Here is a 16,850-nt window from a genome sequence, read left to right as displayed (position 1 = left end):
CAAGAAAGCTGTCTGTTTAGAAGTTAACTTGTCTGCAGATAGCAAAATAACCTCTTTCCAAAGGCTTCTGGATGTTTTTTCACATCAACTGAAATTTGGTGCAACTGCACAAATTATGTCTTTCAAGAGCCCCCGTGAATTGGCCTTGTGCTGTACCAGTTTTATGATTTGTCACTCAAGATTGAAGTTTACATTATCCTTAAGCAATGTGACTAAGTGGGAGGAAGGACTGTGGGCCAAGCTTTTCAAAGCTCTTTCGTGTAGTTCCACTGCACTCAGGCTAGCCAAGAATAGTGGAGCTGTTGTAGCCCCAGCACACATAACACAACTCTGGGAGTTGTCCTAATTGATGCTGAATTCCTGTTAGTCACAAGGGTCTCTCCTGGCAGCCACAAAAGCCTGGAGTATAAAAGACATTCTGACCATTGACTTCTTTCCAGGATTACCTATTCCCATTTAAGAGTTTGTGAGGAACAGGTGAAGCAGTTATTAATCCACCTCTATACCACCTACTACCTAAGGATTTCTGTTCTATTAAGAAAATTTTCCAGTGCCAAAAATCTCCCTCCAGGTCCCTTGAGCTGTAAGAATAGCATAAAAAGACAAGAATAAGACTTTGCCCTTCCTCTTCAACAGCTCTAGATACTTTTGCTATATGCATTTCTACTAAGGCTGCAAAGTGAGTAAGTAGAAATGGCATCACTGATGCACCTAACTGATCTCAAAATACTGTTTGGCTAATCAGGGAAAGGTTTCATTTATAGTAGCTTCTGTAGCAGAGCCAGCTGAAGATATCTGGTACTATTAACCTTGTTCCACAGGTGTGATTTTCTCTGGGATTATGTTGTTTCTAATGGATGAGATGCTTTTCGTGTTACTCAGAATGCATGTGAGCATGATACACTCCTCACCATTCTTTTATTACTTTTCTGATGGTTTGTCATGCAAATCAAACAGTGGACTGAAAGGGGCTGGCTGAGTCGGTGAATTCAGCACCTGTTATCACAGGCAACTATGTCGAATATGCCTCTGTAAGTCAGACCCAAAGAAGTGACAGAGCTCTACTGTAAAGACAGGTAGGAAGCTTTTTGCCTCCACAGCACCTACTAGAAGGGTGCTGCACAACTTTGTTGAGATACCCAAAACCTAATTACTAGTCCTAAATATATTCAGGAGGATGAAGACTCAATTATTTTTGTCCTAATATTATGTGTATGAAGACAAAAGATCAGAAGGCCACCCATCCTAATATCTAGTCCTTGCCAGTGGTCAACAGAGGATCATTAGGCCTGTGTATGGCAAGATATATACCCCCTGTATTTCAAGGTTCCATGATTCTGGAGCTCAAGCTTCTTGTTAAGTACGTTCTTGCTCTCTGCTTTATGACAGCATCTAAGTATGGGAACAAGTTTTATATATGGCCCCATACTTATTTTTATGTCCAGGTTTACTTCCTAGCTAGGGCAGTGTTTCATTATTCTCATGCTGCTCAGCATAACTGACTTAAAAACTCACACCACTGCCTGGAGAGAGAGGTCTCAGTTTATCTCCTTCTGTATCCCTCCCTCTCCAACTATGCTTATTCTTTGCTGGACAAGCTTGGTGTTTTTTTTTTTTTTTCTCTCTAAATTTTCTTCATGTTGTTGTTGAATTAGATTTAGGCCAAGTTAGAGAGCTGAATTTGCTGGATGCAAGGCTGGCAGGAGGGAGTGTGAGGCTTCTTTTAGTACCCATGAATTCTTGTATCTGCTAAAGCCGTAATGAAATTTCAAGCCTAATTACATATTTCACAGATAAGTCAACAGCTTTTTGTAATGTGCAATCATTTGTCATGGTAATAACAGCAAGCAACTTTTGCAATATTGTGCAATTTTCTTAACAGGCAACTTTAGGAATCTTTTATTCATTCAAATTTAGCAAAGTATTTAGACACATGAAATATGTACTGCAGAGCTAATAAATGAGTACTCTGAAGAACAGGAATTGATTTACCCATGATTTAAATGGTTTGATGCTTCTAACTTAAGCTGTTTCACCATCAGTTGAACTGATGTAAGAGTTCACCTGAAACAAACCAGGGAGGTTTCATCCTCAACTCCTTCTCCCCTATCCCTACTCCTTTTTCACTGTGTGGTCCCGCTCCTTTCTCTATGATAGTTCTGATGCTCACTGAAGCCTTCTAATGAGTTGATTTAATTCACCAATTCATTAGAAACTGTACCAATTAGTCTTATCCTAGGATGATAAGTTGTATAGGCCTATGGGAAACTACAACAAGGTCTACAACTTGTGTAAGGAGGAGCGTTGACAACATGAGGGATAAAGCATCTTGTCCTTTTAGTAACAATGAAGTGAAAAATTGCACTTTCCTGTTTCATAATATTAAATCCCAAATTTCAGTATATTCCTAAATTTCCTGAGACATATGCCATACACTTTTACAACGCAATATCTGTATAACAGTAGAATTGCAAGCTGTTTCACTTAGATATGTCAAATTGTTCAGATCATAAAACAATTTGGCAAGAAAAAGAAAAAGAAGAGATATGAAAAGGATGCATTGCTGTTCATTAAAGATCACCTTTCAATGGCTAAATTAGGAAAGTCTTTTGCTAACTAACATCCTTGCATTATTTTTATTCCCCCCATGATGGAACTCAACTTATGCCTGCAGAGGAACATTTTTGTCCATACTAACTGGACTTCATATTCTAAGACAAGATATAACACTATGAAGTATGTTCTATCAGACGAGAGAGAAAAACTGGCAATTGTGCAAATGAAAGTTCATATCTAACTTAGAGACACAGTAAATATGTATACATCTTTGATTAGGATGTAGTTTTGCATTACAACAGAGCTGGTCTAACAGTATGCAGCCACTAGAAAACAAATACTTTTTAATAGCTTAATTTTCTGATGTATCATCAAGCTGAATCAATTTTCCCTGCAGTTTTGCAATTGCTAGATCTGACACAAAGGAAATGGTGGGACCATACTACAAACACTAGAGAAGGGAGTTGGGTCGCAAGGAACCAGGGGCAGGACTAACTCTTTGAGTGCCAGATCACCCTGCCACCAGATTAAATGTATCCTAATACTCCATTCTAATGACAGCACATATGCACATGCCTTTCATGCATACCTTTAGCATGCAGTTTGGTGGTTGCCACTGATGACCTGTCTGGGTTGCCCCCTTCTTTGTCCTGGTATTGCCTGTTACACAATTGTGTGAGGAACCAATTCAGGAAACCAAGCTGGTCAAAAAGAAACCCAACCAGAAAATGATTAATTGATCAGTTTTTCACTGTGCCAGCTTCCTGAACTGCCACTGTATGGTGGTGTAAGTGTCAAGGGAACAAATGTAATTCCAAAAGAATTGAGCTTAAAATGTTGTGGAACCACATTTTTGAATGAAATATGCCTTCATTTACTGCTTTCTAAGATACAAAAAAGTGTTTTCCTTTTTGCTTTTCCTTTCCTAATTTGTATTCCAGTTTAGCAATCTCAGAACTATTTAATTTGATCCTTCCAGTTTGTAGCTGACTCACTCAGGAGAAAGTACCATGAGACAGCAGAATAATCTGAAGACCTGCTGCTGTCTACAGGCACTTTTCCTAACCCAATTCCCATTTGTCTTGTCCTCTTTCCTCCCTTGTACTGTCTCTGACACTTGTCTGATTCTTGCATTGAGTTGATTCAGCTCACTAACTTGCTAAAGAAAGAAGTCTCCAATGTACCTCCTGGGAGAAAGCATCTTGATCTATTGCTACATTTGGGCAGATGCTAGATGGATAGCATCACATGTAGCACTCAAAAGAGTACCTCCCTTCTCTCTGTTACAGACCCTGAACTATATTGTGTACATATGGGCACTCACAGCACTTTCTAACCACTTCCCTGCAGACCCGTATGTTGCAGCCAGCACACAGAAGACAGTCGGGTACTATTTTGCCCCTGCTCCAGATTTAGAGACATGGATAAAAGGGTATAAAGGATGTCAGTACGGCTGTAGTTATGAGAAGTTAGTACTGCTGCGGATCAACAATCCATTACTGGGATAACGGAAAACCAGGAAGGTCACAGCACCTCTGAGGCACAATCCCTTCTGTGTGCTGCTCTTCAGCTGGTGCCGCTGAGCTCTGCCCCTGGCTCAACTTGGGTTGTAAAAGCACAACAAAACCCGCTGCCTTCTCACCAGGGAGTCATCAGCTTACTACAACACTGCAGCAGCTAAAAACTGGCAAATATTTCCTTAGGTTTTTTTTTTTTTTTTTTTTTACTCTCTTGAGGAATAAATTCAAAAGACAGCTCTATTGTGCCAAGATTATTTTGGAGGTGGTATTTTACTTGCATCCTACTCAACATGAAGACTCTTGTTTCTCAAAACCCCCTCTAGACCTAGAATACACACTGATGCATCTGCTTGTAAAAACATACAAAAAGCATAGTTCATAAAGATATTATCTCTCTTTTTATTTATTTATAGATTTACTTGGCACTTACTGGCCTAGTGCAGTTATTTTAGGGACATACTTAAATACGGTATTAATGGCCAACTTCTCTGAGAGAATTATTGGCATCGCTACAGTTACATCGTGCTTCCAACATATACAGCTTTATTCTCTTGTATCCATAGCTTCTAAAAGCTAGCTCAAATACAAGTAGGAAAAAAAGAAATGTAAATAGGTAGAAAATTTCTTTTCTGTTTATTGTAAATGAAGATGTTAAATAATGATTTTCCATACTTAAACTATCTCCCACACTTGCTACATCGCCAAATACTAACAAAAGTAAAGATTTTTTTTTCCTTTTTTTTTTTATTTAGACAAAGTGGTTCCTTGCTTGTTTTATTTCAGGCATGTTCCATCCATGCTTAGAAATCAGGCATGACAGTGGTCTAACGCAAATTTTTTGTCCATGGAGAAATCAGGCATGACCATGGTCTACCCCTGATGTGATCTTAATGTTTTATACCACTGACAAATCATTAACATCTGTTAATAACTCACCCAGCTGCTTTGTTAAGATTGTTTTAAAAAAATTGTACGTACACCATAGATGTCTCCAACTCGTAGCCTGTGTAACCTTTCCCAGCTGCTTAATCCTTATTTAAAATACTACTTTAAAATGCATACATTTTTAAAACTATCCCATTTCTTTGTCTCCAGACTAGTTTTGTAACTGTGCTAACATCTGTTCATTTCCACTCCCCAATTCCCATCTTAAATATTTATTTTCAGCATGTATTTTTCTTGTAAATAGAATCCCATGTACTTTCTCACCTCCTAGCCCTCCACTTTCTGCTTTCCGCTCTTGCTCTCATTCCACTCTATCCCTCATGGTTTCATTTGACTCATTATATTTTAAATACAGGATTGATACAGAGAAAAGATTATTTAAAGAACGTATTTGATTATCGCAAACTAATTTAGGCTTGGGAAAAAGAAAATGGGGGCATGCCATGCATCTACTGTGTCTAAAGGGAATAAATGAAGGGAAAGGGGAACGATGTACAGTAAAGGGTGTGTAGGTAGTTGTTAGGGGTGAAACTGCATAATGGAAATATTGGAACATTAGAAAATACTTCCTGGCTGTGAGAAGCAGCAGGCTATGCAGGAGCCTCCCAAGGGAATTACAGGGAGATTGTCACCTGGCACACTTTAAAATTGGCTGGACAAAAGCTGTGGTTTGGGGTCAAGCAGCTAACAGAGTCAGGGGGAGAGGGAGAGAGAGAGGGAGACGGAGAGGGAGAGGCTGCTGAACTCAGCACCAGGATGGGGATTTCTGAGTGCTGGTATAGCAGGGGCAGGAGGCAGGACATGATGGACGCAGGCTGTAACACCTCATTTGGGAACTGGCTGTGATTTTAAGTGCTGGTTCTACTGAAGTGGTCTAAACTGTCTCCGGTACAGCCCTGGAAAAAATACTAGCAGTTCTGGTACCATTCCTCATTGCCATGAACTAGCAGATGAATAGGCAAATAGATCTGCTATGTCCAAAATAAATAAATTAGATTCATAAATGATGTACAGGATAGTCAACATTACATTGAGCACTGAGACTCTTAATGTTATTTCTCTCTCACTGATGGAGTATAAGGGGTACTGAGGCAATTTACATAACTCAAAAAAAGTACATTACGCTAAGTTACAGTAATTACTTTTTTTTTTTGACAGCAATACAATGGCATATCCTGAGGCTGTGGGAATCAAAACAAATAAAATAATTAAATACATCTATTGTGTTTAATACAAACTATAACACACACTATAATACTACAGGGTATTTTCTGTACAAATATGGCTATATTTTTCCAGATCTGTCAGCTGACCCATATAACCAAAACGTTTCAAACTGAATTTCATTTTTCTCATGAAGATTTGGTCATGGTTTCTGACTCATTTTGATAATAATTCTGATAATCTGTAGAAATCTTGAGATACTACAAAGAGAACCCAAGTGTTTCTACATGGTCTCTTTTTATTTGGTAGGTTCTAACTAGAGAAGCAGCCAATAGTATAATGAGCATATTTCAGAGGGCATTTAGTCCTAGGTTCTCCCCCTTTTCTTCCTTTCCCCATCAGACAATGCAATGAAAAAAGAATTATTCTGTCATAACTGCAACCCATGCCATGGTTCTCCCCCATAATTACAGTTTTGGAACTTGTCACATTTGCCTATCCTGTCTAGAAGAGGGTTATTTGTAGCCTCATATTATGCAAGGAAATATTTTCATAAAATTAAGATAAAAACAAAAGGAAGGAAAAAAATACAGAGCTTGCTTGGATTTAAACTGCGAGTGCACAATGTGCAGCCCATGTAATCATAAAATGCAGTCCACACCACCCTCTTGCAACTGCATCATGAGGACACAGCTAACCAGCTGCAGGTTTTTCCAGTGCTAGAGAACTTAAACATGAAGAAACCTCACTTTCTCTACCAAGGAAGATGCTGTGTACATTTATTTTTAAAACATGTAAATATACAGATGTAGATTATAGAAGGGAAACCCTCAGGCTCTTGTCATGTTACAAGTTCTGCCTATATAGTTGCCAGGAAATGTTTACATGAACTTTGTAAGTACTGGAAATTCAAACACAGAAAGAATATTGTGCTATGGCATTAGAATGAAAGCAAAATGTAAACCTGGACCTGAAATCAACTGTTTGACTCATTGTCCAAATTTGAGGAAAAGCAAAATAACAAGCATAAAATTGTTAAGAGAACAAATGCATGTTTACATTATGCAAATGTCCATAGTCAAAAGGACAGTGACTAGTAGGATAGATAACATTCAATATATCTTTTAGCATGATTTCCATTTATTCCTCAGATCAGCTGCACAAGATATCATCTGTAAGGGTTCTACTAGACAGATCTGTTCTTGGGGTGTGTAAAAGGATGTAAGACACACCAAAACAAAAATTTCAAACAAAATTATATACTACATTTTGAAGAGGACTAAGGCCACTCCAAGTCAGCTTTAATCCGGCTTCCTTCCAGAAACCCAAACCACACCTTCTGCATCTATTGGACTGAAAAGAAAATACGCAAGAAAACTATCACACATTCCCTCTCATGAGTCCTGGTTCTTGCATAGGTGTTCTTTCTTTTTTGCTCTCTGTGGGAGACTGTCCACTTGCTTCTGCTCATGGCAATCTCATCCCCTCATCTACTAGTGCTTCTCTCCTCAATTCTCCTGTGATGGTCTCAACACTTGCTTCCTGCACATAGAGCCATTTTATCTTCCTTCTAATGTAAGGGACTGGATAGCTGCACCCCTGTGGTATGGAGATAGCATCTGGAGTTTTCATTTATTTCATTTTATTCACCTAACCTCAGAAACAAGGAAAGGATTCTTTAAAAGGAAGATAGAAATTATTGTTCTATCTTGAGCGCACTGAAGGTGGACATGGCTTATTTGGTGGGTATTAGAAATTCCAGATTGTTACAGTTTATGAGTAACTCAGGAAACTGAGGGTAGTTTTGCTATGGCCAGTGAAATGGCACAGATAACATGTAACCCAAAGCATGCTGTCAAATGGAAATTATTATTTTATGGTATTTCAGTTGTTTAAAAAAGTACCTATTGTTCATCAAAAAAACAGAATAAGTGGCAAAATGCTTAATCAAAATTACGGAAAAGCTTAAGAGATCTCTGGCAATCTGATTTGATGATGCACAAATTCAGTTACTATCAAAGAAGGAACAGGATTATTCTAAAATGAAGAAACAATATCTGTTAATAATTTTTACAAAAATCTACGCTGATTTGAAATAGGGATATTATTAAACAATTCTGCTGTTTGATCACAAGTAACATAGCATCACATGAGATGACGAAGTTGCATTTATACAGTTCCTTTTATCCCAAAGGATCTTGACACTCTTTATAAAATATACATATGGTATGCCTATGAATAATAAAAAAAAAAGCACATAAGAACAGAAATCATTTTGACCAGCACTGCAAATAAGAGCATCTGTTTAACAGTGCACATCAATATTGCTCTTTAATTCAGGGAAGGATTTAAATTGGAATAGTATATCTAGCAGGAATTATTAGCCCGTGTGCCCTTACTAATTCCTAACAGATTGTACGTAGAAGGAAAACAAAGGGCAAATCACAGAGCCCTGGATCACATCCACATACGAATTATTGTAAACTTGAGATAAGTTCTTATTATACAAAACTTGGATCTGTAAGAAAATATTAAAGCTATTTCAATGGTGAAATTCAAATACAAAACCAGAGTATAAGCTACAATATGCACACAAATCCTATGAACAATCGTGCCAAAGGCCACTGATAAATCAAGTAAAACTAAATCCAGTGAAAAGCTTTGGCATTTGTTCAAAAAAAGGACATTAAGTTGAGTTGATCAGGGATTATTTTTACTAGTTTTTTTTTCCCTGAAATGTAAAAAAACTTCTCAGGAAACGATCAGTTTCAATACATTTTTATATACTTCTTTTAGATGACAATGGATGTTGTTTTCTACATTTTCAACCCAAAACTGTTTTCCTAGTTCAAAATTACTTAAAAGTAGTTGAAAAGAAAAAAAAGAAATGGAAGTGAAAAATTCCAAAATTCAAAATTAATTAAATGAAGAGTTTCATTGACCAAAACTCATTGTTTTTCTAACAGTCTTCTGACAGTTCAACTGTTCATTCCAATACAGAATTGTTTAGTATCCTGATAATTTTCCGAGGACAGTAAGGCTATTCTCTGCTTAAAACTGCTACAAGTCTAACTAGAGCAGTTTGCATCAAGTAACATGAACTTAACATGTCTTAATGCAAACCAAGGGAGCTAGGGTCATTTGGAAATGGTAACATTGTATAAGGACAATGAACTCTTCCTTAAACCAAAGATTTTCAGAAACAGGCTCCACTACTGCTCACTCAGACAAAAAAGACCAGAAATCAAAGAGGAATTAATGCTATAAAGGAAGTAGCTCTTGCAAAACAACAGATGGAATGAGATCGGAAACACATGTAGTAAGCTGAACTTTTTTAATAAGACCAAAATGACAGAATTGGAACAAAGGAACAAAATGGATAAACACGCACACAAATCAGCAGAACAGTTGCTAACTAGAAATGGGTCTGTAATGCAGAGTCCACATCTGGACTTCGATCCCAAATTATTTTCTAAATCTGGGGCTTTAGATCCATGATGTTGGTCTAGATTTTTGCAGAAAGAGTGGCAAACCATCAAGTCTCCGTCATGACTAGATTAAAACTTTCTCCAAAGTTTCTAAGGTGAATTATTTGCCTTATTTTTTTTAATGCTGATATTATGGGTCACACAGAAGATGGAAAGTCCATTCACATGAAGATTCTGTTCTAACACTGAACTGTGTAAAAAGGTGTTGAAGTAGAAGCAACAGGGACTACCTCTTCCTCAGATTTTGCCAAAGGTGAGAAACAGCTTTAAGAAAAAAACCAAGGAGGTCGAATAAATTGATCAGGGAAACAAGCCATACTTATTAACTTTTTCCCCCGATAAATTGAAGCAAATGCTTTTGAAAGAATGCCTCCTGGATCTCTCTTAGGCATTGCTTTCCAAATTGCACACCCATCTCAATGTGAGGCTCTGTTATGAAGACACAACTATGTCTGAAAATAGAAGATATTGTTTAAATAAAGAGCAAAAAAAATTTTAAATAATCTGGAACTGTCATTATTTGAATTAACCAGAGGAGTATTAAAACTCTGCCTGTTGAATATATGTTTAATTTGTTAGGACACAAGCTACCCTGATGATTCTCCTGATAAAATAATAAACTAGACTTTCTCCAAGTCCTTTACATGGTAGTTGGCTTATGATAACATTTACCACTCTTCGAATACATAGTCTGGAAGTAAAAAAAACCTTAATCCTCAGGTGGTATGAACTAATCTATCTCCACTGAAGTCAACACAGATCTGGAGCACAATTTTGTATGTCTGACATGAGAGAAACCATCATTCTTTCAAATATTTGTTTCAAAATGTATAGTGATGTCAAATTACTGCCAAAATGAAAGAGATGAGTAAATGATTCGTCTAATCCACATATAATTTTTCCTGTTCATGGGACTTTCAGATGCAAGTCTTTTCAGATGTATTAAATATTTGAAAGTTTTTGGTGATGTCTTGTTATTTTTTCTCTGTTATTTGAAAGCACTTAATCATACATTTCTTCATATGTGTTTTCTATTAAATTCTGTCATGTAGACAACTGTTAAAAAGTTACAAAGTATGGTTTCTATTTCCTAACTACACAATACCAAGTCACACCCAAAATGATTATTTCTACTTCAATATATGTTTCACAGTTTGTATGAATACTTGAACAGACAACTTTGAAATTTGTTTTCAAGAACAAAGGAGTTATTAAAATTCAGCGTTATAAATATTGGTGATAACCAATGAAAAAGAGAAAGCACATGTAAAGGTAATGAACTTATAAATCTGAGGAAATATCCAAAATTTTATTTCTAAACGTAGTTCTAATTTTGCAACATCACTCTTGGTTGCATGCATTTTCTGAGGTGTTAGAATGTAATATCAAGGAAAATTAGATGTTAGAGCATGTAGTTTGGAGGTTATCAAGTGACTGAAAAGGCCAGTTTTATGCCACAAATCCAGTAGTAGGGAAATGTAAAAATTAAGGGTTTTTCTTCTGAAACTTCAAGCTGTTCAGGGCTAGAGGACCACATCAGAACATAACCTGGAGTCATCAGACAGACCACAGTAACATCCTTCAGTTACCAGTCAAGCTTGCTTGACTGATCCCTCAAACAACATTAGCTTTCCCTTGACTTCAGACAACTCCCTGTAATTCTCTCCCTTTCACTCATCAACTACACCTGTGAGCTGTTGCACAATTATTAATTTTCCAACAATAAAACATTATTGAGTTCTGAATTTTGTACATTTGTTTAAGCTGAAACATATGCCACTAGGACACAAAGGATGAACTCTAGCTGGAAAAGCACTTTACTATTTTTACTTTTAAAGTAATATATATGACAATGTCTTGTCCTGTGTATCATGATCTAGCATACCCTTTTGTCATCCTTTGATAAGTCTGATGGATGAAAATGACATTACAGCCTTCATTACACTTAAGACCTGAAAAAAGGCCCAAAATTAGCAAAACCAATTCTTTATTCAGGCTAAGACACTTTTCTCCTCACTTTCCAGCAAAGAAAGATCATCTAGGTTTCTTAATAAAAAAGTAGACATCTTAATAAAAAAATGACATTACAGCCTGCATTACACTTAAGACCTGAAAAAGGGCCCAAAATTAGCAAAACCAATTCTTTATTCAGGCTAAGACACTTTTCTCCTCACTTTCCAGCAAAGAAAGATCATCTAGGTTTCTTAATAAAAAAGTAGACATCTGTTATACTGAGGCATAAAAAGTTTAGCACATTTTTTTTAATAGTCTCCAATCAGAAACTATACCAATATACTGTGTAATTGAGAAAAGAGGTTTATTTTAAAGAATAAGTGGGATTCACAGAGATAAAACAACAGAGCATAGTTATCTCCATCTAGCTAGCTCACTCAAATGAATTTCTTAAAGTAATGGTTCTAATAGATAACAAAATAAAATTATTTTCAAATGTACATTTAGCAAAAACCACCTCATTAAGCATTTGACTTATCTATAGTTTATAAACATGTATTTTTATATATATATATATATTGTTCCTCCCTTGAAGTGAGGAGATAAACAAGTCTAGCATTGTTACTGTAGAATAACAGAAAATTACTAAACACAGAAAGATATTGCAAAATATTGTCACAAAAGAGCCAAACCATTTTCCACGGTTTCAAAATAATCTCTGACAGGAACTTTCTTTTCTCCAATTTTTTATTAAAAACACACACACACACAAAATCAACGAAGCAAAGATGCTAAGCCACCAGTCCACTAGATGTGAGCTTTTGGCGTCTTCCCTAAACTCCTTCAGAATGCTAACTTAGATCAAATGAGATTCCACTAACTTGAAAAGGCCACAGACTCTCTCCACCAAACAAACACTTTATAGAAAAAAGGCAGGAAACTCAAAACACCATAAAAATTAAGCAACAAATGGTGCTTTTATACATCCTTTCACCTAACCATAAGGGAAAAAACACCAAACAAACTACCAAAACTGTAATAGCTGGAAGTGATTAGGAAATGACAGATTATCAATACCACGTTGGAAAAGAGTAAGTGCATTGCAGTACTCAGAGGAACTGCAACAAAGGAATAAAGTAAATGAAAACGTATTAGAAAACATTCTAAATCCAAAGTTCAGAATTAAAACCAATGTTTCATTTGAACTTCTCCAAGTCCATCAAAGAATTAATCTGCTATAGTAAATTTGGACCATTACAAAATGAAAGGAAGTGGCATGATGTTAGGAACATAGAATGGAATGATGGATGAGATCAAAGGATATTCTATTCATGGTTTTGTCATTGGCTTTCGAAATTTAAGTATTTTCAAGTACTAACATCTGCTAAGATCAGCAGAAAAGTTACTGCAAAATCTGTGTAACATCTCTGAATACATCTGCATCAACAAAACTACCACCTGGGTGCTCCCCACTTCTGGAAAGAGTTGCAGCTAACTCAGTTGAAGAGTTGAGTTAATTCAACTTCACTTGAAGTTTCTGCTAATGAAGAAATTTGCTCAATGGCTTTTTTACTTGATTCAGCCCCTTGGTTTCACCATGATCCATAATCTGATTTCTCCTGCACACCTACTGTTCTTTTGTTTTTTCCTGCTTTCTTCTTTAATCCCACTGTTTATGGACTCAGATTTCACATTTAAAAGGTTTCTAATTTTTATGATTTTTTTTTTAATATTGAGACAGCTTCACAAACATCCCCATACAATCCTTAATGTGTTCCATTTATGGATCTCAGATCTAATTAGCATTTTCACTGTTAAAAGCATGACAAAACCAGTAAAACCTGGAATAGAAATAGGGAAATCTGTCCTTGTATTCTGAGAGTCCACTGTATGCATGGTTTCTATCAGAAAGCTGGAAGTACATCTGTTGATTGCCAGTTTATCAGAACAGATGTGCAATTAATACTTTTTATGATATATGATATGTGGCATGTCCTAAATCATGAGTGATTTTAAGGACATGTATTAAGTTCTTTCAACCAAGACTGGAGGCATGAGGATGTGTAGGATGACAACCTCAAAGGCACCAGACATAAGAAGTAAATCACTGATGCTGCATTTATACTACAGAAGAACATGACTCCTGCTTTAGTACAAAGAGGAAAACAGGAAGATGTAAAACCAAAAGCTTGAGAGCTATAGGTGAATTATAGCACACCCTGCCAAAATGAAGTCACTAAAGCACATCCCATGAGGACCACATGACAACAGAGCAAGACAGATTTTTTTTTTTTTTTTTAAATTTGGCCTTGTATTTGCTTTGCTTGCTGTTGTTTCTGAGTCTTTAATTTCAATCTTTTTATGTAAATCTTGTTTTAATAGCAAGGTCCCAGGGGTCCTTGGAGGGGCAGAGAGGATCCTTGAATCTACCAGATGTATTATCTCTTTATGAATCAACCTATTCCATATTATGAAGGCATACAGAAGAACTGCCTGAGCAAACTCTAAGCCCCAAGGCATACCTACAACACCTCAGCAGCAGTTAGTGTGGATGGAGTCTGCATTACTGTCCTCAGATGGTCATCTTCTGCAAAATGAAAGCTGCACAAAAGTGTATCTCAATACCTTAGGCAAACCCCAGAACATGATTTAAACAGAATCCAAAAATACATCTGTAACGAGCTCACACGGTGGCTAACTGGAACTAGAATCTCAAGTAATAATTGACTGCTTCAAGCATATTCCAGAGACCACAGCTGTCCTCATCATTCATTTGGGGCTGATTAATCCCCCAGTGAAGCTTTTCTGCCTACATGACTGAGAGCTCCAGGAGCGGTAGAAGGTAATTATTGGCATTGCATGTAACACACATGGCATGAAAAGTTCTCTCCTCCTTATCGTATGCTTCTGCATTCTGGTTGCTTTTCACGTATGATAACACTCAGTAATTGATATGAAAACTAAAAAACATAGAAAAGGAACAAGATAATCAAGAAACTAGAAACACAGCTATTCTTTTTCCATCTCAATAATCAACATTAAAAACCCTCATTTGAACAAATTTTCCAAGTCACTTAATCATTTATACTCACATAAGCACAAATATTCAGAAAAGAAAATAGGGACAGATAAAAAGATAAAAGAAGATAAGAGCATGAAGCTACTTATCTTACAGAGAGAATATGGAACACCTTATTTTATTATTTTTATCAGATCTCAAAAATCTGTGAAATTTTTTTTGGAGGCAATATGGTATTTCCCAGTTACATAAAAAGTGTCACTGCAGATGGTACATAAGGTAAGCGAATTTAACTATAGCCCTCTTCATGTTATAGGATCTTGTTACAATATTACAAATACATGTCATAAAACAGATTTAACACCTTTAGATAACCTCTAATCAGAAAAATGTCGTGCTATTCAAATTCCATCTGTCAAATGCTGTAGATACAGGTAAGTAAACATAAATGCCATTAAAGGCACAAGTTATCTTACTTGGAAAAGTTCTAGCATTTTATTTTTTGACAGCTCCTAATCTGGATATCCTCCAGTGTCAACAAACCTGTTCATGCAGAATCTTACCTTGTTTTCACTACATCAAGGGGATGCATCAGGCAAATTTCTACAAGACCTATAAAATAATAATAAAGAAAAGGCCTAATAAACATTTGTGGAAATGGTAGTTTAACTTTCATTGACTCCAATAGCTTTTGAAGTTTGAAAAGTAAAGTAAAAACCTAAACATATTATTGATGATACAGTACTTCTATACCTTATATATTAAGTGTACTCTTCTGTACTGTAGTATATTGCAACCATCAGGGATTTTAGACAGTGCTAGTTGTTCATTATAGTGGGGAAAGTGAGGACTTAAGCTACATGATCAATTTAATCATACTTTTTGCTCAGCTTTCTGACTTAAGAACAGTGGGAACATTTATCTGGCACTATAAATAAATATATTAAGTCTTGCTGAAGGCAGTGAAGGGAGTTCAGGTTGGCACTGGCTTCTTTGTCATCTAAGACTGATCGCTAAACATACTGCTGTTGTGCAAGACAGCGCTGGGGGCTCAGATGAATTTGATATTAAAGTGCCAGCTGATTCCTGAGCTGGCTATCTGAGCTGCAGCCTTACTGGGTCTCCATCCCAGCCTGCTCTGTGCTGATGCTGACGCAAAGTGCTGGCTTTTCCTGTTCCTGCTCCACTGCTCATCATGAGCACTTAAATTCACATGCTGGGGACTTTCCATGTCCAAGAAAAGCTGCCCCTGCCACCACCGGCTTCAAAGTTGGTTCTGTTAGTTTTTTCCACCCACCTGACACCTCATGAAAAGTCCAGAAGTTTACCACCCACATTTTGCTGATGCTCCCTGGCATACGTCACCTGGGAAAACTGTCAGAGTTTCTCTATATTTGCTTTAATTTTCTAGGCTTGCCTACTCTGTCTGTTTCGTATCTCACACTCATTCCAAACAGCAAACATACAATAAAAAGATGTATTTACCAGAATCAAAGTAAAAGCGTTATTTCTGAGATCTGTCAATGTGCAGAGATAAGAACAACTACACAAATCTTAACGGACTTTGAAATACTGAGAAAATATGTATCTGTATGTCCAAGATACTAGATTATCATGTTTTTGAACTTTCTGTGCCCTGGTTCATTAAGACTCTTAAGCATCCACAGCCTCTAGAGCAATACATTTAATGCTACAACACGCAAAAACAATTTGTGAAGACTATGTTTACTATAACTTTTGAATGTATTTATTTAATCTATTTATTATTACAGCAAAAATAATCACCAACCTTTTGTAATACAGAATGGGTCTTTTGGTGATTCCCAGCTGAACTTCTAAAAATCTTGATTCAGGAAAGCATTCTTATTCAAGTTAAAATATCTGCAAATTCCTTTCTTTATGTATACCATACAGTTGCACTGAAGCTAAGCACATGGTGATGGTCTACTAGGTGCTCTCCTTGTTCAGATATCACTGTCTTAAGGTCCAGATCCTGTCCTTTTATTTTAATGGCACAGAATATGGCCAAGCTCAGGTGTCACTAAAGCTAACAGTCTCTAATACCTAAGATAATTTATGACATGCTAAGCTACTCAGCTACTTTCTCTTTCTAAGCAAGGCAAAGAAATTACTCTAACACACAGTGAAAGTCTCATTTTGAAATATTCTGCACACAAAATACTGAACTAATGGAATTTGCATTTC

At 36.5% G+C, this 16,850-nt stretch overlaps 1 protein-coding gene across 1 annotated transcript in view; it reads right to left on the bottom strand.

Moving 5' to 3' along the window:
• SLC25A21 (solute carrier family 25 member 21) overlaps positions 1-15,252 on the bottom strand; it is a 114,094-nt gene extending 98,842 nt beyond the window's left edge. The window contains exon 1 of the mRNA XM_009646683.2: positions 15,209-15,252. Coding sequence (XP_009644978.1) covers positions 15,209-15,237 — 29 coding nt within the window. The 5' untranslated portion in view covers positions 15,238-15,252. The remainder of the gene's footprint in view (positions 1-15,208) is intronic.
• Between the last annotated feature and the right edge of the window lie 1,598 nt (positions 15,253-16,850).

The sequence above is a fragment of the Egretta garzetta genome, unplaced genomic scaffold, assembly GCF_000687185.1.
Source record: "Egretta garzetta isolate BGI_Z169 unplaced genomic scaffold, ASM68718v1 scaffold79, whole genome shotgun sequence".
NCBI classification, from domain to species: domain Eukaryota; kingdom Metazoa; phylum Chordata; class Aves; order Pelecaniformes; family Ardeidae; genus Egretta; species Egretta garzetta.
Note: the sequence above shows the minus strand (reverse complement) of the source record. Positions and strands in the feature narration are given on the sequence as shown.